The sequence below is a fragment of the Kogia breviceps genome, chromosome 7 (genome assembly GCF_026419965.1).
Source record: "Kogia breviceps isolate mKogBre1 chromosome 7, mKogBre1 haplotype 1, whole genome shotgun sequence".
NCBI classification, from domain to species: domain Eukaryota; kingdom Metazoa; phylum Chordata; class Mammalia; order Artiodactyla; family Physeteridae; genus Kogia; species Kogia breviceps.
Genome location: NC_081316.1, coordinates 101,416,115 through 101,441,310, shown reverse-complemented (window position 1 = coordinate 101,441,310; position 25,196 = coordinate 101,416,115). Strand labels below are relative to the sequence as shown.

The 25,196-nt window shown below is 38.0% G+C and overlaps 1 protein-coding gene across 6 annotated transcripts in view; it reads right to left on the bottom strand.

The window, feature by feature from the left end:
* BCO2 (beta-carotene oxygenase 2) overlaps positions 1–25,196 on the bottom strand; it is a 51,468-nt gene that overhangs the window by 21,771 nt on the left and 4,501 nt on the right. For 3 of the 6 annotated variants that reach the window (XM_067039487.1, XM_059068362.2, XM_067039490.1), the window contains 3 exons: positions 17,727–17,931; positions 1,675–1,886; positions 1,371–1,486 (listed from right to left, as the gene is read on the bottom strand). In XM_067039487.1, coding sequence (XP_066895588.1) covers positions 1,371–1,486; positions 1,675–1,886; positions 17,727–17,931 — 533 coding nt within the window. Of the gene's footprint in view, positions 1–1,370; positions 1,487–1,674; positions 1,887–17,726; positions 17,932–22,002; positions 22,163–25,196 lie in introns of those variants that run through there. The other 3 variants (XM_067039491.1, XM_067039488.1, XM_067039489.1) reach the window with 3 other exon arrangements.

Sequence of the window (25,196 nt, the reverse complement as noted above, 5' to 3'; positions counted from 1 at the left end):
TTTAAGACCATACAGAGACTTATTACATGGACAGGTGTCTATTTAGACACATAGACAGTAGGGATGTGTCAAATATTTTTAAAATAAGATATAAAAACTACAGTTTAAGCCCTAATGTCTCACCTCTGAGAAATAAAAATTATTTTTCCTACTAAAGAAAAAGAAACTAAGACCAAAGAACGAAAAAATCAAACAAAAACTCTACCACCACCACCAACAAAAAATGGACAAAAATGATTATCCAGTACGAATTTTTTTTTTTTGCCCAAGATCACAAGATCACAGGAAAGTTCAAAAGAATAAGAATTAAAATTAAAGTTCTGGCCCAAAGTTTTATTTTATCTTTAATTAATATGTAATGTGAAGGCAGTATGGGTCTAGATAATCTCCAGTCCAGTTCTACCTGTAGCTAGGCAGAAAATGAATTGGCAAAAATAAGTCTGGCTATTGTAAATAGTGCTGCAATGAACATTGTGGTACCTGACTCTTTGAATTGTGGTTTTCTCAGGGTATATGTCCAGTAGTGGGATTGCTGGGTCATATGGTAGCAACTTAATGGATCAAGAGATGAATAGATAAAGAAGATGTGGCACATATTTACCATGGAATATTACTCAGCCATAAAGAAACAAAACTGAGTTATTTCTGGCGAGGTAGATGAACATAGAGTCTGTCATACAGAGTGAAGTAAGTCAGAAGGAGAAAAACAAATACCGTATGCTAACACATATATAAGGAATCTAAAAAAAAATGGTTCTGATGAACTAGAGGCAAGACAGGAATAAAGACACAGATGTAGAGAATGGACTTGAGGACACAGGGAGGGGGGCGGCAAGCTGGGATGAAGTGAGAGAGTGGCATGGACATATATACACTACCAAATGTAAAATAGATAGCTAGTGGGAAGCAGCTGCATAGCACAGGGAGATCAGCTTGGTGCTTTGCAACCACCTAGAGGGGTGGGAGGGAGACGCAAGAGGGAGGGGATATGGGGATATATGTATGCATATAGCTGATTCACTGTGTTATACAGCAGAAACTAAAACAACATTGTAAAACAATTATACTCCAATAAAGCTGTTTAAGAAAAAGATTAAAGAAAATAAGTCTGTACTACTCTATTTCTCCTTCACCCTAGCCTTCAGACATTAGGACTAAGGAAGAAGAAGTCTAGAACTATCTTTAAGGGAAACCCCAACCCCACAGGCCATTCTAACCAGGACAGAGGGTACACAATGACGTGAATCAGTGGGTAACTTTGATTTTGTTTAAGGATCCAATTTTTCCTTCTTTCTTTAGCTACTCTAAAAAGTATTTTGAATGAGAGATATTTTAGGGTTTATTATATTCATTTTTCACCTATATTTTACCTTTTCTGTTTTTTCCAGGGTTTCAATGTCCACTTTATTCATGAAGTTGTTTTCCGTACTAATGTAGTAATCTCCCTTGTACTGCACATAGTTGACATTGGTGTTGTCAGTAATTGCTGAAATCAAACCCCAGAGTTATTTAAACACCACAACTTTCTCAAGGGAGAAAGCAGTTTAAACATCCTCTCATATCAAAAATATATATATTTCAATATTCATATTTATATAGCTTGACATATATCATAATAATTTAAAGAATCATCACTATCCCCTGCAGATTCTGAGCATATTAAAGGCTGCTTACCAGGCGGTTCAAATTTTGACATGAAACGTTCAAAAACATTCTTGCATGGATCAGGGAGAGCCAATGTGCCAAATTCTGAGATCACAATTCGATCATGAACACTGTTGGCCTTATATGTATCACTCTGTAGAAACTTGCTCCTGTATGTCACTGTGCCCTTCTCCACCTTGAACTGGTGAAGTAAAGCCATTCCATCAAACCAGTGATTGTACCTTTAAACAGGAGCAAAAATAGAAAAATAAATATTAGGAAGATAAACATGGGGTCAAAATGAGAGATTTCAAATACAGAAATAAGGAAATGGGTTCCCAGCAGAACCTGCTCAACGAACTTGAAATTAAGGGTTGATAGCTTTTGAGTATATCCTGGAGTACAACAATGAAAGAGCAACTTACATTCTCTTGACCTTTACCCTTTATCAAAAAGCTCACACATCAGAGGGCTAAAGAAAAACCTTAAGCTGGTGATGCCTAAGATAATTCTGTCTTTAACCTATAGCCAAGATATCAGCATATGGAATGCTTGACATCTCTCAAATTAAAATGGATTCCAAAACTTTTAGAGATAGTTATCTTCATATCTTATACATATTACATTTTCTATTTATTTAAAATTTTTTCAAATTTATCAAAACTATGCTAAAGTAAGCAAGTAGGATGACTGTCCTTACTGGATAATCACTTTTGTCCACATAATTACACTATAGAAATGATGGAACATCAAAACACTGTAAGGTAAAGTTTGTGCTTTGCGTTTAAAAGGGTTTAACATTATTTAGTCTTTTCTCTCGTATGCTTGACAGATTGAATGCTTAATGTATTCAGCATGAATAACAAGCTAAAAGGCTTGGTCTTCTCTTAAAGGCTTGTCTTCAAAGGCTACGGTCTTGAAAGCAAGGATTCAAAGAGATATTTGTACACCCATCTTACAGCAGCATTATTTACAGTAACCAACAGGTGGAAACAACACAAGCATCCATCAGCTGAAGAATGGGATAAAAAAAATTTAACATACAATGGAATATTATACAGCCTTAAAAAGGAAAGAAATTCTGTCACATGCTATAACATGGATAAACCTTAAGGACGCCATCTAAATGAAATAAGCCAGTCACAAAAGACAAATACTATATGATAGCACTTACATGAGATATCTAAAGTAGTCAAATTCACAGAAACAGGAAGTAGAATGGTGGTTACCAGGGGCTCAGGGGAGGGGGAAATAGACATCTGTTGTTTAATAAGTATAGAGTTTCAGTTTCTCAAGATGAAAAAGTTCTGGAGATCTGTTTCACAACACTAACCTGTACATTTAAATATGGTTGAGTTGGCAAATTTTATGTGTTTTTTAACCACAATTTTTTTTAAACTGCAGGAAGTAAAGGTTATTTTTTAAGGCCCTCTTTATGCAGTGATTTGAGATGACATCTTTATAATTTTATCATTTTTGATATGAGAGGATGTTTAAACTGCTTTCTCCCTCAATTTTATTGAGTTTATAAACTCAATTTCCGTAAGTTCTTGGGTCCATTTCTGGGCTTTTTATTCTGTATCACTTGTCTATTTGTCCATTCATGCATCAATATCACAATGTTTTAATTATAGAGTCTTTATAGTATATTTTAACATCTGACAGGGCTAGTCCCCACCCCCTCTGAGAATTCTCTTTTTTAGTGTTTTCGTGACTATTCTTGCATATTTATTTTTCCACATGAACTTTAGCATTCAGTTGTCTAACTTCCTTTAAAAACTGGAATTTTTATTAAGATTGTATTAAATTTAAAAATTAACTTAGAATTGACATGTTTGTGATGTTGAATCATCCATCCTATTCAAGAACAGAGGATCTTTCTATTTAATTGTGTCTTTTAGGAGTGTTTGAAAGTTTGCACATTTCTTGTTAAACTCATTTCTAAGCATTTACTCTTCTCCGTTGCTATTTTAAATGAGGTTTGTTCCTACCATTATGCCCCCTAACTGGTTATTATTTGTGTATATGAAAGCTAGTGATTTCAGTATGTTAATTTTACATCCTGTTACCTCACCTTTTATTTGTTTGTGTTACTTTGTCATTAATTCTCGGCAGCTTTCCAGGTTTACTTTACTAATCCGTGTGCCTCTAATTAATTTCTTTAGTCTAATTGTATTGGCTACATCTGGTTAAATAGAAGTAGCCATCCTTTCCTTGTTTCTGCTTTAGAAAAAAACTTGTAATGTTTCCCAATTACTATTACTGGTTTTAGGACTGAAATGAAAATATATTAATTTATATCTGTGTGTAGATATATATGTGTATATATACTTATACATGTATATATACACATATATACTCACATACATAAATATATGTATATATAAAATACATATATAATTATGTATGTATGTGTGTTTATATATACATGTACAAAATTGTGTTAAGAAAGTATCCATCAAGTCCTACTATCTTGAGTATTTTTATGAGGAATGGATGTTGAATTTTGACAAACATTTTATTAGCATTTATGGAGAAGATTATGATTATGACTATGATTATTTTTCTTGAGATCTATTAATACGGTATATGACAGTAATGGATTTCCAAATAATGAACCTATCTTGCATTCTTGGAATTAATCCTACTTGATCATAGTGAATTATATGTTTAATGTAGTGTTGGATTCTGTTTGCTAAGAAAATATTTATTAGTATTATATTAGTACTATATATTTTGTACTTTTTAATGGATATTCATAAATATATGAATAATTGTCTTCTTTTTTGTAACTACTTTATCATGTGTAGATATCAATATTATACTTGCTTCATAAAAAGAAGTGGGAAACTTCCCTTCATTTTCAATCCTTTAAAATAATCTATAGAGCACTGAAATTATCTGATATTTGAAGGTTTGGTAGAATTTCCCTGTGAAATAATCTGGGCTTAGTGCTTTTTTTAAGAAGCAGTTTCACAATAACTTTCTTGTTTTCTTCCACAGAAATTGGTCTGTTTAAACTTTCTACCTCTATCAATTTTGGTAATCTGTATTTCCTCAAGGAATTATCCATTTCCTTGAGGTTTTCAAATGTATTTGCATAGAGGCCCACAAAATCTTCTATAATTTTTTATCTGTTTCAATGACTTCTTTTTCATTGTCATTTCTTTCTTTTATTCTTTTCTTTTCTTTTTTTTTTCTATTCTATCTATTTTTCTTTTTTTTCTTTCTTTTTTTTTTTTTTTGGCCACACCATGCGGCTTGTGGGATCTTAGTTCCCTGACCAGGGATCGAACCCATGTCCCCTGCAATGGAAGTGCAGAATCCTAACCACTGGACACCAGGGAATTCCTTCATTGTCATTGCTTTCTCCCTTTTTCCTTGATAACGTTAGCTAGTGGTTTCTCACTCTATTTTGGTAATTTTTTATCAAAAAACATTAAAAACAAAATAGTTTCAATAATTATTGTTGGGCTTCCCTGGTGGCGCAGTGGTTGAGAATCCGCCTGCAGATGCAGGGGACACGGATTCGTGCCCCGGTCGGGGAAGATTCCCACATGCCGCGGAGCGGCTGGGCCCGTGAGCCATGGCCGCTGGGCCTGTGCGTCCGGGGCCTGTGCGTCCGGAGCCTGTGCTCCGCAACAGGAGAGGCCACAGCAGTGAGAGGCCCGCGTACCACCAAAAAAAAAAAAAAAAAAAAAAAAAAAATTATTGTTATTCTGGTCTAAATCCCGATAAAATCATGATATGCAGAGCCAAACACAATACTTTATGTATAAACTCAGACACTCAGCTTCCTCATTTAAGATATTTCATATTCTTTTCTTTCTTTCCTGTTTTTATTTGTTGCCACCTCAAATTGCTGACTTGCACTGAGCTGTCAAGCAAAACCCCTAATTTTTTGTTGTTGTTGTTTTTGGTTTTTTTCTTTGTTTGTTTGTTTTTTGTTTTGTTTTTGCGGTACGCAGGCCTCTCACTGTCGCGGCCTCTCTTGTTGCGGAGCACAGGCTCCGGACGCACAGGCTCAGCGGCCATGGCTCACGGGCCTAGCCGCTCTGCGGCATGTGGGATCTTCCCAGACCAGGGCACGAACCCATGTCCCCTGCATCGGCAGGCAGACTCTCAACCACTGCGCCACCAGGGACGCCCGCAAAACCCCTAATTTTTAACACATTCTGCTGTTAAACCAATCTCTTCCATCTTCATTCTTGTAATAACTGGTTTTCTTGATCCATATTTACCTTTAATAAATTTTAACTTATTAGATTCCATCTCACAAGATCCTTCTAGACCCTGTCATTCTATGCATTCATTTATTCAAATCAACCAACATTTTTTGAGTCCCTACTATCTGACAGGCATTGTCCAAGCCCAGCAATTACAGGAATGTAAATAACTATAATACAAAATGATCACTGCAACAATGGAGAAGTGTTAAAAAACGTTATCTCTGCACAGGAGCAACAGGATGGAAGGATGAGGTTATCAGGGAAAGATCAAGAGGAAAGAAGACATCTGGCTGGTTCTTTAAGGATGTTTGCCAACTGGAGAAGAGTAGAAGGGTATCCTAGTGAGAGGTAATTTAAAAAAAAAAAAAAAAAAAAAAAAAAAAAAAAAAGGAAGAGCCTGAAGGCATATGGTATCTTGGAGGAATAGCCAGTAAACAAATTAGTGTGTAGACAGAGCCGTCAGTGGCAGGCGATGATGATGGAGAAACAGGTCAGCACAAGACCTACCAGCACTTAAATTTAAGGCTTAAAGAACTTCAACAGGAAAGCATAAAGTTTTAGAACAGGAAAGTGAAACTGTGAGACTCATATCTTAAGAAGATCACTCTGGACACAGAGTAGAATATGGGAAAGAAAGAGGAGCATTCAGGCAATAATACAAGTGGGAAAACATAAGAGACTAAACTGAAGCAGTACAGTTAGAAAGGAACAAATAGCAGAAATAAGTCAGAGATGACTGACAGGAGGTAGGCAGTGACAAAAAGAGAGTCCAAAAAGTCACACCTGAATGGATGGTGATGCTTTAACTGAGACAGAGAATACATGAAGAGCAAGTATTGGGGAAAAGCAAACAGTTCAGTTTTGAACAAGAGTCTGAGCCGTTTGCAAAACATCAGGGTAGAGATGTTCCACAGCCAGTTGGGAAAATACAGGTCTAGAGCACAAGAGATGGGTGTGGGGTGGGAGAGAGATATTTGAGAGCATCTCTATGTGACAGACATAGCCATAGGTGCAAATGGGATAACAACACCACCTACTGAGCACTTACTACATGCCAGGTACTGTGCTAGGCACTTCACCACATCTTTTCATATATATATATGGTGTGTGTATAAAGTTGACCCTTGAACAACATGAGTTTGAACTGCATGGGTCCACTTATACAGATTTTTTCAGTAGTAAATACTGTGGTACTACATGATCTGCAGTTGGTTGATGCAGAACCACATATGTGAAGCAACCATGGGTATAACGAGCTGACTATAAGTTATATGCAGTTTTCCCACTATGCGGAGGGCTGGCGCCCCTAACCCCCATGTTGTTCAAGGGTCAAATGTGTAAATACTTATCCCCCCCTTCACATTGATTAGAGATGTGGAACAAATATCACCATATTACAGATGTGGAAACCACGGTTCAGAGCAACAACAAGCCCAGGGTCACAGGGCTGGTAAGTGGCAGAACAAGGATCTCAACCCAGTGCTGACTCCAAATCCTGGGGTCTACAACACCCCCAAAAGTAAGGTGAGCCATAAGGAGTTGTTTGGCAGGAAAGGGAGTGGGGAGAGGGGGCACTGAGGGGAAGAAGAGAATGAAAACGCACTGCGTGCCCATCCCTGTCAGCCACCGAATGAAGCTCTTTGTATGCATTATCTCCTTTAACATCATAGCCAGTCATTAAAATCGATTTTATTAGCCCCATTTTTCATATGGGAAACCTTGCTCAAGATCATAGTGCTGATAAGTGGTGAAAATGGAATCTGAACCCACCCCATCTTACTCTAAAGAATGTATTATTTCTACTATAGCAAAGAAAATATACAATGAGAGAAAAGGAGGGAATGCTCAGGTCAGAGGCTGGGGTATATCAACATCAAAGGGGTAGTGAAGTCAGCAGCAAAAAAAATTATTTTAGAACATGCAATCAGAGAGACAGAAGAAGAATCAAGAGAAAGTGTTATGTGGGAATCCAGGACCAGACAATGTTAAGACGGGTGGTCAAAAAGGTCAAATGCTATAGAAAAGTCAGGCTGAGGACTGGAAAACCCATTTCATTTAACATTTAACAGGCTTTGGTGACCTTTTTGAGAACTGATAGCATAGCACGGTGGGGTGAAAAGTCAGATGGCAGTGAACTGAGAAGACCTCAGTAAGCAGGAAAACAGAAATGCTGAGAGGAGGAGAGACGGTATTTGCTGGAGAGGAAGGTGGGAAGGAATGAGGGATTTTTTAGGATGAGAGGACATTTGCAGGCTGAGATGAGGGGTTAGTGAAGGAGAAGCAGATACAAGGGGAGGAGCATGAATGGGGAGGGAAGAGGGCCGCTTCCTCTGACGATGATGAGAGGCAGGAGTAGGTACCTCTGTGGGGAGACGGGGAGGTGGGGAGGACGGCAGCTGACGGAGCTCAAATCCAACTGCCCTTCTATCCATTATAAAGTAGGCAGGAATGCCTGTTGAGAGTGAGAGTGACAGAGGCTTCAGGAAAGGGACCCTGTGGGAAGCTGGAAAGAGCTAAAGATTTCTTGGCAGCACCAAGGACTCAGCTGGGGCTGGAAATCATAATTTTGTAATTGAATCCATCCGCAAGGTTCTGTGTTTCCTCTAGAAGTGCTCAGCAGGTCTGGGCCCTGAGTGGAGGAAAGCAGAAATAGGCTAATATAGGACCAGAAATGGTCAGAGGAGAGGCAGAGATCACCAAGGCAAAGGAAGTGAGGATGGCGATGAGAGTGTACTTGAAGGGACTGATCGTGGAATCTGCACCTGGGAGAAGAAACTAAATGAAAGCTGATAAACTGAGAAGATGGAGAAGAGTAAGGAGAAGAGAAGTTGATGTGATTGAAAATGAGTTTCATGGGAATGAAGGAGTGTGGAAATTGGGGCTTTGAGCACCAAGTGGAGTTTCAGAGTTCACGATTTCAGGGGTTAGGGCAGTTCTGTGGAATAAGATGCAGGATGTGGCCTCAGTACGTGGGCTTAGTGAAGTGGCACAGAGGGGGAAAAATCATTGCAGTGGGGACAGTCAAGGAATTACAAGGCTGGAGTGTCTTCATCATGGATCCTGAAGTCATTCCAGAAGCGTGGTAAATAGTAAAATGCTGAGGATATTTACTATTCTGCCCAGATTCATATGATTTTAAAAACTGATAAGCATGCCTTCAATGCAATCATTGATAAAAAGGTTTTAATTAAAGAAAGACCTTTGTCATGTCACTACTATGTCTGTATGTTGATCTTTTGAGTGGCATCTAACAAAGAGATCAGAGATTCACAACCAAGTGGGGCTATTCTTGTCCACAGGTTAAGAGTCACATTGACTTCAGGTCTCTACCTCTCCCTTTAAATCTAATTTGGGATCTCGAAGATGGTGGAGTAGAAGGACATGGATGTACCCCTTCTTGCAAGAGCACTGGAATCACAACTAACTGCTGAGCAACCATCGATGGAAAAATACTGGAACCTACAAAAAGGATACTCTACATCCAAAGACAAAGTAGAGGCCACAGTGAGATGATAGGAGGGGTGCAATTGCAATAGAATCAAATCCCATACCCGCTGGGTGGGCAACCCACAGACTGGAAAGCAATTATACCACAGAAGTTCTCCCACTGAGTGAAGGTTCTGAGCCCTGCATTGGGCTTCCCAGCCTGGGGGTCCAGCAATAGGAGGAGGAGTCCCCAGAAAGTCCAGCTTTGAAGGCCAGCAGGATTTGATTGCAGGACTTCCACAGGAATGAGGGAAATAGAAACTCCACTCTTGGAGGGCACACACAAAGTCTTCTGCTCACCAGGACCCAGGGGAACAAGCAGTGACCCCATAAAAGACTGGGCCAGACTACCTACTAGTATTGGAGGGTCTCTTGCAGAGGCAGGGGACAGCTGTGGCTCACTGTGGGGACAAAGACACTGGCAGCAGCAGTTCTGGGAAGTACTCATTGGTGTGAGCCCTCCTGAAGGCCACCATTAGCCAAGAGAATTCAGCACCACTAAACCAGCTTTGCAACAAATGCTAAAGGAACTCCTCTAGGCAGGGCAGAGACCAGAAACTTAAAATAACCTTGTACACATATAGACTGCTATATCAAACCTCATGGGAACAGCAAGCCCCAAAACTACAATAGATAGACACACACAAAAGAAAAAGCAACACAAACATAACACTAAAGATGGTCATCAAACCACAAAAAAGGGGCTTCCCTGGTGGGCAGTGGTTGAGAATCCACCTGCCGATGCAGGGGACACAGGTTCATGCCCTGATCCGGGAAGATCCCACATGCCACGGAGCAGCTGGGCCTGTGAGCCATGGCCGCTGGGCCTGTGCATCCAGAGGCTGTGCTCCACTACGGGAGAGGCCACAACAGTGAGAGGCCTGCATACCATAAAAAAAAAAAGAAGAGAACAAAAGAGGAAGAGAAGAAAAGATTTACAAAACAAACCTAAAACAATTAAGAAAATGGCAATAGGAACATACATATCAATAATTACCTTAAATGTAAATGAATTAAGGGACTTCCCTGGTGGTGCAGTGGTTAAGAATCCACCTGCCAATGCAGGGATGTGGGTTCAAGCCCTGGTCTGGGAAGATCCCACATGCCACAGAGCAACTAATCCCATGCCCCACAACTACTGAGCCTGCGCTCTACAGCCCATGAGCCACAACTACTGAGTCTGTGCACCACAACTACCGAAGCCCGTGTGCTCTAGGGCCTGTGTGCCACAACTACTGAGTCCATGTGCTGCAACTACTGAAGCCCACAAGCCTACAGCCCATGCTCCGCAACAAGAGAAGCCACTGCAACGAGAAGCCCACGCACCACAACAAAGAGTAACCCCCACTGGCCGCAAATAGAGAAAGCCTACACACACAGCAACAAAGACCCAACACAGCCAAAAATAAATTAATTTTTTTAAAATGTAAATGATTTAAATGCTCCAACCAATCCTGCAGTACTAAGAGGGAAGTTTATAGCAATACAATCGTACCTCAAGAAACAAGAAAAATCCCAGATAAACAACCTAACCTTACATCTAAAGGAACTAGAGAAAGAAGAACAAACAAAACCTAAGTTCATAGAAGGAAAGAAATCATAAAGATCAGAACAGAAATAAATGAAATAAAAATGAAGAAAACAATAGCAAAGATCAATGAAACTAAAAGCTGGTACTTTGAAAAGATGAACAAAATTGATAAACCTTTAGCCAGACTCATCAAGAAAAAAGCAAGGGGATTCAAATCAATAAAATTAGAAATGGAAAAGGAAAAGTTACAACTGACACCACAGAAATACAAAGGATCATAAGAAACTACTACAAACAACTGTATACCAATAAATGGACAACCTGGAAGAAATGGACAAATTCTTAGAAAGGTACATTATCCCAAGACTGAACCAGGAAGAAATAGAAAATATGAACAGGCCAATCACAAGCACTGAAGTTGAAATTGTGATTTTAAAACTCCCAACAAACAAAAGTTGAGGCCTGGTGGCTTCAGAAGTTCTACCAAACATTTAGAGAAGAGCTAACACCTATCTTTCTGAAACTCTTCCAAAAAATTGCAGAGGAAGGAGAGCTCCCAAACTCATTCTATGAGTCTACCATCACCCTAATACCAAAACCAGACAAAGATACTACAAAACAAGAAAATTACACGCCAATATCACTGATGAACATAAGATGCAAAAATTCTCAACAAAATACTAGCAAACAGAATCCAACAACACATTAAAAGGATCATACACCATGATCAAGTGGGATTTATCCCAAGGATGCAAGGATTCTTCAGTATACACAAATCAGTCAATATGATACTCCACATCAACAAACTGAAGAATAAAAACCATATGATCATTTCAATAGATGCAGGAAAAGCTTTTGACAAAATTCAGCACCCATTTATGATAAAAACTCTTCACAAAGTGGGCATAGAAGGAACATACCTCAACATAATAATGGCCATATACGACAAACCTACAGCTAACATCATACTCAATGGTGAAAAGCTGAAGGCATTTCCTCTAAGATCAGGAATAAGACAAGGATGTCCACTCTCGCCACTTTTATTCAACATAGTTTTGGAAGTCCTAGCCACAGCAATCAGAGAAGAAAAAGAAATAAAAGGAATCCAAATTGCAAAAGAACAAGTTAAACTGTCACTGTTTGCAGATGACATACTATACATAGAAAATCTTAAAGATGTCACCAGAAAAATATTAGAGCTCATCAATGAATTTGGTAAAGTTGTAGGTTATAAAATTAATACATAGAAATCTCTTGCATTTCTATACACTAACAACAAAAGACCAGAAAGAGAAATTAAGGAAATAATCCCATTTACCATTGCATCAAAAAGAACAAAATACCTAGATATAAATCTACCTAAAAAGACAAAAGACCTGTACTCTGAAAACTATAAGACGCTGATGAAAGAAATCAAAGCTGACACAAACAGATGGAAAGATATACCATGTTCTTGGATTAGAAGAGTCAATACTGTGAAAATGACTATACTGCTCAAGGCAATCTACAGATTAAATGCAATCCCTATCAAATTACCAATAGCATTTTTCACAGAACTAGAACAAAAAATCTTAAAATTTGTATGGAGACACAAAAGACCATGAATAGCCAAAACAATCTTGAGAAAGAAAAATGGAGCTGGAGAAATCAGGCTTCCTGGCTTCAGACTATACTGCAAAGCTATAGTCATCAAAACAGTATGGTACTGGCACAAAAATAGAAATATAGATCAATGGAACAGGATAGAAAGCCCAGAAGTAAATCCACTCACCTATGGGCAATTAATCTACAACAAAGGAGGCAAGACTATACAATGCTGGAAAAACAGTCTCTTCAACAAATGGTGCTGGGAAAACTGGACAGCTATATGTAAAAAAATGAAATTAGAACATTCTTTAACACCATACACAAAAATAAGCTCAAAGTGGATTAAAGAACCAAATGCGAGACCAGACATTATAAAACTCTTAGAGGAAAACACAGGCAAAACATTCTCTGACATGAATCACAGCAATATTTTTTTTGATCCATCTCCCAGAGTAATGGAAATAAAAACAAAAATAAACAAATAGGACCTAATTAAACTCAAAAGTTTTTGCACAGCAAAGGAAACCATAAACAAAACAAAAGGACAACCCACAGATCGGGAGAAAATATTTGCAAATGATGTGCTTGACAAGGGATTAGTCTCCAAAATTTACATATAGCTCATGCAGCTTATATCATCAAAACAAATAACCCAATCAAAAAATGTGCAGAAGACCTAAATAGACTTTTTTCCAAAGAAGACATATAGATGGCCAAAAGGCACATTAAAAGATGTTCAACATCGCTAATTATTAGAGAAATGCATATAAAAACTACACTGAAAAAAAAAAAAAAAACTACACTGAGATATCACCTCACACCAGTCAAAATGGCTATCATCAAAAAGTCTACAAACAGTAAATGCTGGAGAGGATATAGAGAAAAGGGAAACCTCCTACACTGCTGGTGGGAATATAAATTGATTCAGACACTATGGAGAACAGTATGGAGGTTCCTTAAAAAACTAAAAATAGAGCTACCATATGATCTTGCAGTACCACTCCTGGGCATATATCTGGAGAAAAACATGGTCCAAAAGGATACATGCACTCCAATGTTCATTGTAGCACTGTTTACAATAGCCAAGATATGGAGGCAACCTAAATGTCCATCAACAGAGGAATGGATAGAGAAGATGTGGTACATATATACAATGGAATATTATTCAGCCATGAAAAAGAATGAAATAATGCCATTTGCAGCAACGTGGACAGACCTAGAGGTTGTCATACTGAGTGAAGTAATTCAGACAGAGAAAGAGAAACATCGTATGATATCACTTATATGCGGAATCTAAAACCAAATGAACTTATTGAGAAAACAGAAAGAGACTCACAGACTTAGAGAACAAACTTATGGTTACCAGAGGGGAAGGGTGGGCAAGAGGGGCAGTTAGGGAGTTTGGGATTGACATGTACATACTGCTATATTTAAAATGGATAACCAACTAGGACCTACTGTATAGCACAGGGAACTCTCCTCAGTATTATGCAACAACCTAAATGGGAAAAGAATTTGAAAAAGAATAGATATATGTATATGTATAACTGAATCACTTTGCTGTACACCTGAAACTATCACTATCGCAACGTTGTTAAAACTACATTCCAATATAAAATAAAAAGTTTAAAAAAAAAAAGAAATGCCCCCCATATGTTTGCAAGTGAATTCTATTGAAAAGACATGAAAGATATGAATGAGACTTAGGGGTCCACAAAAGAGAAAGTTGTATATTATGATAACAAAAATAACTGATGATGCCTTTTAGAAATAAAAAAGAAAAGTCTCCCATGAAAATAAATAAGTAAACCTAAGTTGGGAGCCAAACCACTAAACTAAGCCTCAATTTGTCTTCTCTTCAACTTGAAGATACCTGTACTTCTAACCTAAGAGGCAGGCAAGACCTTGTTCTTGCTATAAATGCCTACTGCTGGCTCTGAAAAAAAAATTGATTTGAAGGACAAAGTAGACACTTATGAGGACCAACCACACCACACATTTTCCTTCCCCCACAAAGATCTTTATCTTAAAAGAGGCCTGTGGTGCAATCCCAGGCCCTGAGTAGCTCTGCTACTTGGTTTTACAATTGACTAAAGCTGCTCCTGTAGCAGATGAAATACCATGTGCTTTTTGTAAGAGGCTGTTACACTCTGGGAAGTGGACTAGTAGTTTTATTTTTCTTTTCCTCCTCCTCTTCCTTTTTGCTTCATAGCCTTTTTTCAAATTATAATTTTCATGAAATCCAGATTAAAATAGGGAAAAGTAGAGCTTCTCTGTTAGAGCTAAGGAGGGGTGTCCATAGGTCAGTTCAGTCATTTTCCTTTTTTCTACCTCCAAATCAGTCCCCTACCTTCCCAGCCCTCCAGCTATTACCCTAAGCATTTAAAGTAACTTCTTAAGGGCTTCTTGCCTTTGGGGAGGGATAAGGTGGTGGAAGACCATTGCATTTTTTTCCTTCTAGCAGTGGCATTTCAAAAGTCTAATATTCAGTAAAGACAAGATGCAACAGGTTCAGCAAATTAAAATATCTGGGTTATTAAGAAATATATCTTAAACATGCCCCTAATTTTTGATCTGTTTCTAACAACAGCTGGAGAAGCACAGTAGGACCGTAATCAGATCCCCACCAGGCCCATAGGAATGATATAACTAATAGAACGTACAATTAGGTGGTTGCCAGGAGCTTGGGGAAGGGGAGAATGGAGAGTTACTGTTTAATGGGTACAGAGTTTCAGTTTTGCAAGATGAAAAGTAGATGGATGGTGGTGATGATAGCACATCAGTGTGAATGTACTTAATGCTAATGAATGTATGCTCAAAAATAGTTGGCAAATTTTAGATGGCAAATTTTATGTAATGTGTATTTTATCATATTTTTTTAAAAAGCAGTGATTTCTGGAATATCATCCAGCCATTAAAAGTAATAGTCATTCAGATTTTGTAGCAACACAGATAAAATGGCTTATGACAGTATGAAATTTTTTAAAATGAGGGCAAAAAAATTCAGTTAATATCTAAAATATATAAAGAACTCATACACTCAATAGCAAAAAAAACATAAACCTGGTTTTAAAATGGGCTGAAGATCTGTATAGACATTTTCCAAGAAACGACATACAGGTGGTCAACAGGTACATGAACAGATGCTCAACATCACTAGTCATCAGGCATATGCAAATCAAAACCACAATGACATACCACCCTACACCTGTTAGAATGGCTATTATTGAAAAGACAAGTGGTGGGGAGGATGTGCAGAAAAGAGAACACTCACGCACTGTTGGTGAAAAAGTAAATTAGTACAGCCACTACGGAAACTTGTATGGAGGATCTTCAAAAAATTAAAGGGCTTCCCTGGTGGTGCAGTGGTTGAGAGTCCACCTCCCGATGCAGGGGACATGGGTTAGTGCCCCAGTCCGGGAAGATCCCACATGCCGCGGAGCAGCTGAGCCTATGAGTCATGGCCACTGAGCCTGCACATCCAGAGCCTGTGCTCTGCTACAGGAGAGGCAACAATAGTGAGAGGCCCGTGTACCACAAAAAAAAAAAAATTAAAAATAGAACTACCATATGATCCAGCAATTCCACTTCTGGATATTTATCCAAAGAAATCAAAAACACTAACTCAAAAAGATATATACACCCTCATGTTTATTGCAGCATTATTTACAGTAGCTGAGATATGGAAACAACCTAAGTGCCCATGGACAGATGAATGGATAAAAAAGTTGTGGCATCTCTATACACAATGGAATACTACTCAGCCATAAAAAAGAAAGAAATGTTGCCATTTGCAACATGAGTAGAGCTTGAGGGCATTATGCTAAGTGAAATAAGCCAGACAGAGAAAGACAAATACCATATGATCTCACTTATATGTAGAATATTTTTAAAAAAGAAAAGAAAAAGAAAAACAAGCTCATAGATACAGAGAATAGATTGGTGATTGCAAGAGGTGAAGGGGATGAAAAGGTACAAACTTCCAGTTATAAAATAAATAAAGGATGTAATGTACAGCATGGTGACTATAGCTAATAATACTTATTGCATATTTGAAAGTTGCTGAAAGTAAATCTTAAAAGTCCTCATCATAAGAAAAACAATTTTGTAACTATGTATGGTGATGAATGTTAACTAGAATTATTGTGATGATCATTTCACAATACACACAAATATTGAATCATTATGTTGTACACCTGAAACTAGTATAATGTTATATGTCAATAATAGCTTCACTAAAAAAAATTCTACATATGATTGTGATTATTTAAAGCAAATCTATAGAGATTAGCAGGAAATACACCAAAGTGCTAACAGAGGATGTGGTACACATTTTTTCCACACTCTGTTCTATATGTCAAAAAGTTTTATAGAGGTAAAAACTTACACAATGAAAAAAAGTTTCAAATATTCTTAAATGTTTAAAGCAAAGTAGATTTCTTCCTGACCATAGTGGTTTCTTAACATCACTTCATGTCCCTAGTAGACACACAGAGAAAAAATTCACTAAAGAGTTATTGGGTTTTTTTCAATTATTTACATATATTTATTGAGTGCTATTTAACTACAGGGCACTATCCTAGATATTGGGGATATGGGTTGAACAAGAAAACATCCCCACCATCATGGAACTGCTATCTAGTGAGGAAACACAGCTAACAAATAAATAAACAAACAAAAATATACTGGATATTGATAATGCAGAGAATTAAAATAGGTAATATAAAAAATAGTAGCATTTTTAGATTGGGAGATCAGGGAAGGCTCAAAGGATGTGAAATTTCAGCTCATATATGAATGACAAGAATCAGACTTGGGAAGAGAGATGAGCAAGCCAATGCCAAGACCCTGAGCAAAAATAAACATGCCTGGTTTGAGGAACTGAAAGAGCCATTGTGTCTGGGGAGTACTGGGTAAGGGAGTGGCATGAGATGAAGACATTGTCCCTTCCTTCAGGAACTTGTGATGAAATAGAGCTTGCTAGTCCTATAGATAGTTCCTGACACTTCTCTTCTAGCGTAAACTTTCAGATGACTTAAAATTTACAATATTCTGCAAAACAGAAAAGTCAAAACTTTTAAAAAAGAATAAAATCTCCATTTTTTTTCTGTAGACTATAGTTTCCTCATCTGTAATCAAAGGGATTGTATGGCAATGTTAGCCTCAGAGAGGAAGCAGATATTAATGCATATTCCATAGAACCAGTCCATGCTAAGAAATCCAAATTGTTCTCCAAAATCAAGGCTTACTTATCCTTCCCATACTCGAACTTCCCAGGTCCAATTCGAAGCAGACAGCCATTGAGCCACTTAGGAAAATGTCCCCGGACTCGAGCAGAGATGATCTGCGGAGTCTCCTCCACCGTGGTTAGAAGTGGTGCAATACACGGAAGGCTCTTCCGCTTACTGAAAATCACTTTTTTCTGATGAGTATTTTCCATGTACTTCTTCAACACTGTGAAGAGGAAATCAAAAGCACAAAAATTTTACCAATCTTCTATGAACATTCCTGTTTCTCCATAGACAATAATCTCACCTACTGGTAAGAGAAGTATAAACCTAACACCAAATATCGTCCCCAAATTCCTCTCCTTCCTCATTCTCAGACCACCAACTCTTTGGTTCTCCATTTTTGAACCACAATAATCCTTTTTGTGTTCTTGCAGTACAAATCTGCCTAAGAATTAACTCAGGACTTTAGTTACCACTATTGTCATTTCTCATAGTTGAACAATGCTGGTCTTTTCACAACACTGAATCTACATGCTAATCACAGATGTACTAATAGCTACACATCATTGTTATAATAAAAAATACCCACCATTCAATATTATCATAATTACATTGACCTCAGTACTTTAGGTACACCAGAATGTGATCCCAAAGATTCCATAGTGATTTATGAGAATTTAATAGGATCTGCAGTTTAATTTCTGCTATTTTTAATTTTATTTTATTTATTTTTGGCTGCATTGGGTCGTCGTTGCTGCGCGCGGGCTTTCTCTAGTTGTGGTGAGCAGGGACTACTCTTTGTTGCAGTGCGTGGGCTTCTCATTGCAGTGGCTTCTCCTGTTGAGGAGCACAGGCTCTTGGCACGTGTTTCAGTACTCGTGGCACAGGGGCTCAGTAGTTGTGGCTTGCGGGCTCTAAAGCACAAGCTCAGTAGTTGCGATGCACAGGCTTAGTTGCTCCACAGCATGTGGGGTCTTCCCAGACCAGGGATCGAACCTGTGTCCCCTGCAATGGCAGGCAGATTCTCAACCACTTCGCCACCAGAAAAGTCCCTCAAACAATGTTACCTATTATTATTTATGTAGCTTTCAATGACCAATCAACAAGATGTAGTATCTTCTTTCTTTGAATTATTTATTCATTCAACAAAGTGATAGGCACTGCTGAGGGACAAAAAGTGTTAGAACTCAGATGTTTCACTGCCTAGGAAACAGACATACAAGTAGATCATTTATACTATAGTCAGCATTTTGTCTGAGCATTATTTCTCAAGATCTGGCCTGGGGTCTACTTGTAACAGAAATACCTGGTGTTATTGCTAATGTGCAGATTCATGGACCCCACTCTGGACCTAATAAATCAGAATCTCTGAGGTAGGGCAAGCAGGTATTCTTAGGCATACTACAATAAAATTTGAAAGCCACAAGATTAGAGGTATAAAGAGGATGCTTTGAAAACTTAGAAAAGGAAACCCTCTGGTATTTATCTTACTACTTTTATTATTATTATGCATATTTATCTTATATTCACTCTTAGATTAAAATCAGTTCCCTGAGGTCAGATCTTTTACTCCTCTTACTTAAGTAGAAGTAAACTGAATACCCTGATTGGGTATTTGTCTGAATAGAGATTCATGAACTTAAAATATTTTACATTTTAGAAAACATTTACATGTTTATATGTTCTGTACTCCATAGCATGCTGGTGGCAGTTTATTATATATTCTTCACATTTGCCATAGTGCTTGACATTGTAGGCTACAGCTCCTTAAACCCCTTTCTATTCTTAGCTTCTGAGACATTGTACATTTCTAACTTTCCTGCTTCCTCTTTGTTTGCTTTATATCAGCTTCCTACTTACTAGGTAACAACCTTGGGCAAGTTAGTAATCACTCTGAGCCTCAGATTTTTCATTGATAAAATGTGGATAATGAGAATAAAAGGCAGATAAAACTTCCTGTTCAAGTCCATCATCATAATTAAATACAATAATAGATAATTTCCAAAAGTTAATTCCTTTTATTGGTTCCTCTTCTTATCACCTCATGAATGTGTTCCTAAAGTCTGACCTTGGACCTGTACTCTTTAACCTCAGCACTTTCCCTTGGTAAAAGTCCCTTAGTCCCTGATTTTCACCAATTACTTCTTGCAGGTGACTCTCAACATGTCAAAAGAGTATTTTTCATTTTCCCCCTTCCAAATCAATTTTCCCACCTGCTAAATAACCTAGCTTCAAAATCTCTGTGGGCCTTGAATTTGTCTTCCTTCACTGTCCCCCTGACATTCAATAAGTGGTTAAATTCTGCTGATTATACCCACACAATGCCAGGAAGAGGACAAGGGGATGATATAGGGTAGGCATTATAAATTACTAGGGCTCAGAAGTTTGCAAGTGTGCCTGGGACAAATCCTTTGTAAAGATTTTTACTAGTCCACCTCTCCTGAGCAGCTCCCCCAATTTTTCTTCCAGCCTGAACCTGTTCTCATAAGCACTGATGCTTCATATTCTCTTGCCTAGCAGTAACTTCCTTTCTACTGTCATAATTTAGGTCCTCACAACCTCTTAGATGGATAGTATCACAGCCTCTTAATTGAAACTAGACAGGGAAGCTATCATCTATGCCAGAGCTTCCTAATTGGTGGGCCTCTTGATCCTCTTAGCCCTTAGGATGGCCAGAGGCCCCATGTCAATCACCTCCAGCTCTAAGCAGCTCATGGGGTTCCAGATTCCATCCAATTTACTCCAGTATGCAGTAAAAGTATTATCATTTTCTATGTGAGCTATAACGTAAAAGCATTAGGGAACACTGCTAGTAAATTCATCTTCTAAGCACAGATCTGATTGTGTTATATATTCCTCCATAAAACCTTTATTAATGACTCCTCACTGTCTACCAAATAAGGTCTAAACTACTTGGCCAGGCATTGATGAAGGCACTGTACAGTCTCACACCAACCTACCTGTCCAGTAATGCCTCTCACTAATACCTTGTCCTCCAGCCAAACTGGACCACTCTCCAGTCTCTTCTCATCATAACTATATACCTGTCTTCACCTAGGATATTTCTCATCTACTTAAGGTGGTGCGTCCTTCAAGATGCAGTGCCCATGTCACCAGCTTCATAAACAAAATATTCCCATTTCATATAGTAAGAACTGATTCTCCTTAGTCTGAAATCACACAGCATCTGTTTTAGCTCTCTTACGGCATTTGTCTTACTCCACCTAGTGTGATAAAGATGAATATACTTTATGACTTCTACTACCAGTACTCCTGAGTACAGGGTCTTGTTTTTGTCTCCACCCCATTACCTAACACATTGCGTTACACAGAGCAAGCACTATATTATTGAATTTATTTTTTTGCAGCCCTGAAATTGAGCTATTCTTAAATCAGATGCAGCATATTTTTATTTATAAAATATATTTTATATACTGCCCCTTTCTCAGAAGAAAGCAGCAAGACTCAGCAATTAATTATCCAAACCTAATGAGGGAAAGTTCACAAGAGACTGCAGCCTGATATTTATCAGAAAGATATAACAGCCTGGGTGGTTGTTATTTTCCCTCTTCAGGTACCATCCTCCCATAAAGCAGGTTTCAAGAACAATGGGAATGTGTGGTTGAAGGACAATGAGGTTTTTTCTTTTTTTGTTTTGTTTTGGTTTTGAATTTTTGAATTTTATTTATTTTTTATAGAGCAGGTTCTTATTAGTTATCCATTTTATACATTAGTGTATATATGTCAATCCCAATCTCCCAATTCATCACACCATCACCACCACTCCTGAATTAAATAATTTTAAAGTTTATAGTGCATATCAGTATGATGTCTAATAGCTCTATATCAGCCAATTTCAAGAATAAAATCATGTAACAGTTGGTAGATACAATAGAAAGCTACAAAACAATAAACAGAGGTTTTAAGGCAGTCCCCCAGAATGCAAACAGAAGAACCAAACATTTACATTAGAACATGTAGCAGTGATTTTCAAATGAGAAAATTCTAAATAGTGACTACTCTTCCTATTGCAGATCCAAGAGAATTCCTAAACCCTGAATCCCGCCCCTTTGTTTTATAAAATATACAAACAGAAAGGCTGTTTGCCTGACAAGTAAACAAATCCTGACTCAATCTTTAACTCCCAGCTCTGCCGTGCTGCCGCCTGTATCTGCTCCACACAGATTGGAAAACTTCAGAAGCCCCTAGTATTCTTCAGGAAAGAGGAACAGAGATCTAAGTTCAGGCTGGTAGAAAAAGGAGAAAGAGGAAGAGGAAGGGGCAAATCCCCTACCTGGAATCCAGTGTACTATCACAGAGAGGAAACCACTTACAAAGGTAGAAAGATTGCTGACAAAACGTAGAAAGATTTGAAAAAACATCTTTGTATTGAGTTCAGAAGCAGCAGATCCTGTGATTCCCAAGTCCTCACACTGACTGGCAGTGAAACACTCACTTCCTGGGCTGTCCCTGGCTCACTGACAGAATAGAAGGGGGTGGGGATTAAAGGGCAGGACTTCAAAATGCCTGCAACCGCTCTTAGTCTCATTTCCAGAACAAGTATCCCAACAACCTATCTGTAGTAAGTTGCTGTTAGAAATACTGAAATTGGAACACCAATAGTGGTCTCCCTCCCTAAGCTTTCCTCTTTCAAATCTGTCCTCACACTACAATTAAGTCAGTTGATCCAGGGGATCAATTTCATTACGCCACTCCTCTCCTCTGAATGATTCAGATCTCCTCTTCCTTTAAAGAATAAAGTCCAAATTTAATCTGTCAACAAAGGACTTTACAATCTGGCCACAACCTACCTTTCATCCTTTGTCTCTCTGCCTTTCTAGCATTTCACCTTTCCTTTTCTATTCATTTAATTTGCAAAACATTCTCTAACAACCTAGTATGACTAAAGCCCTGTGAAGGTATACCCTTAAAAAACTAATAACCATATATAATTTTATTAATTTAACAAACATTTCTGAGCTCCAATGTATTAAATACTGTGCTACAAATTGAGAACAGATTCTGTCCTGCTCTCTAGCAGTTTAGATGATACACTATTCCCCTTTGTGAATTCTCAGCCCAGTAAAATGACTTGCCACGTTTCTGTTCTTCTATGCCTTTGAACAAATTTTTCCCTGCCTGAAATATCCTCCCTCTTTCCTTTTCAAAAGCCCATTTCAAAATCTACCTATCTGACCCCCTTGCCAAAGCCTTCTAGTAACTCCCACTAGAAGGAGTTAATAGCAGTGCCACAGAAATCCTTTTTTTTTTTTTTTGGTGATACCCGGGCCTCTCACTGTTGCGGCCTCTCCCGTTGCGAAGCACAGGCTCCGGACGCGCAGGCTCAGCGGCCACGGCTCACGGGCCCAGCCGCTCCGCGGCACGTGGGATCTTCCCGGACCGGGGCACGAACCCGTGTCCCCTGCATCGGCGGGCGGACTCTCAACCACTGCGCCACCAGGGAAGCCCCCACAGAAATCTTTTAACATTGACATATCATGTCTTCCTAGCAAAGACACGTTAAGTGTATTTCAAGAAAAGAGTGGTTACACAGGGAGATCAGCTAGTTGCCTTGTGACCACCTAGAGGGGTGGGATAAGGAGGGTGGGAGGGAGATGCAGGAGGGAGGAGATATGGCGATATATGTATATGTATGGCTGATTCACTTTGTTATAAAGCAGAAACTAACACACCATTGTAAAGCAATTATGCTCCAATACAGATGTTAAAAAAAAAAAAAGGAGTGGTTAAACTTGTCAGAAGGGAGAACAGAGTATCTTAAACTATTCTGTACTCCCCACAGTGTCTAGCAGATCATGATGTACAAAGAGACTCAATATATATTTTGATTTGTAATTAATGAAAAATAATTTATAAACTTAAGAAATCTTATTGAAATGAGTGATAAGTATAAATTAAAGGGCAAATATATTCCTGCAATAGCATATTTCCAGTTGTGAGATAATTATTCTCATGTGGATGGTACCAAAGACATCCAATTTGATTAAAAAATAAGTCTTAATTAGGCTTTCAGGAACTTCTTCCCCAGAAGGTAGCTGTTCTGGCCAGTAAACACACTGTGACTAAAAATCAGTTCCCTAGTCTTATACACACCCAACGAAATGATCAAATTTAACCTGCATAGGGAAGAACCAGATGCTGAACAATGGTGACACTATCAAGATATAACAAATATAATATGAAATCCACTCTGAAATAATGTTAGCCTTATCTTTCACATTAATAACAAATGCTTAGAAAAAAAATAACTCAAGAACATTTCTTAATGATGATGGGCCAGCAGAGTCATCTTCGTATTTAAACATTAAATAACTCTAAGGTAACAGAATAACTCAAAATCTAGCTGATTTGTCATATCAACTCAGAGACAGTCTTCCTGCTGCACTCAGTATTTTTAAATCCCATTTCTATGGATGGACCTAGACTCTGTCATACAGAGTGAAGTAAGTCAGAAAGAGAAAAACAAATTCTGTATGCTAACATATATACATGGAATCTAAAAAAAAAAAAGGTTCTGAAGAACCTAGAGGCAGGACAGGAATAAAGACACAGATGTAGAGAACGGACTTGAGGACATGGGGAGGGGGAAGGGTAAGCTGGGACAAAGTAAGAGAGTGGCATATACACTACCAAACGTAAAACAGATAGCTAGTGGGAAGCAGCCGCATAGCACAGGGAGATCAGCTCGGTGCTCTGTGACCACCTAGAGGGGTGGGATAGAGAGAGTGGGAGGGAGACGCAAGAGGGAGGGGATATGGGGATAGATGTATATGTATAGATGATTCACTTTGTTATACAACAGAAATTAACACAACAATGTAAAGCAATTATACTCCAATAAAGATGTTTAAAAAAGTTTTTTTAATAAAAAATTTTTTAAATCCCATTTCTAATCTTCATTGACCTCCAACCTATCCTGTGACGATAATATATCCCTCTACAAACCAAATAATTTTTTCCACTTAATAACCAATACTTTAAGTAAATATTCTTTTATTTCACTGTTTTCAGTGCTTTCTTATTATATGTGTATATGTATTTATATATGTATTTATTATATGTGGTATACATGCCTTAAAATAGTAATGTGATGAAATGAGATTTTAACATTTAGAAAGCAGCAAGGCAAACATGCTGTCCACATGAGGAATACCAAATTCCCTGTAGTACTGCCTGTAAATATGTCCAAATTTGTGATTGCTTATATAGGCAAAATATACAAATAATAGATTGAATTATCTATATAATTGAACAATTGGTGCTGTGATTTTTAAAAATCTGATTAATATAGATGTCATATATAATTATATAACATTAAAAGTTTTCAATAAAATCATAGCAGTACTTTCCAACAAAAGGATTTTTTCAGCTAGATAAATATTAGAGATTTCCTAGTCCAAATTCAATTTCTGAATTATAATAGGATTGAAATGACTCACTGAGATTGACTTGTTTAAACAATCTATT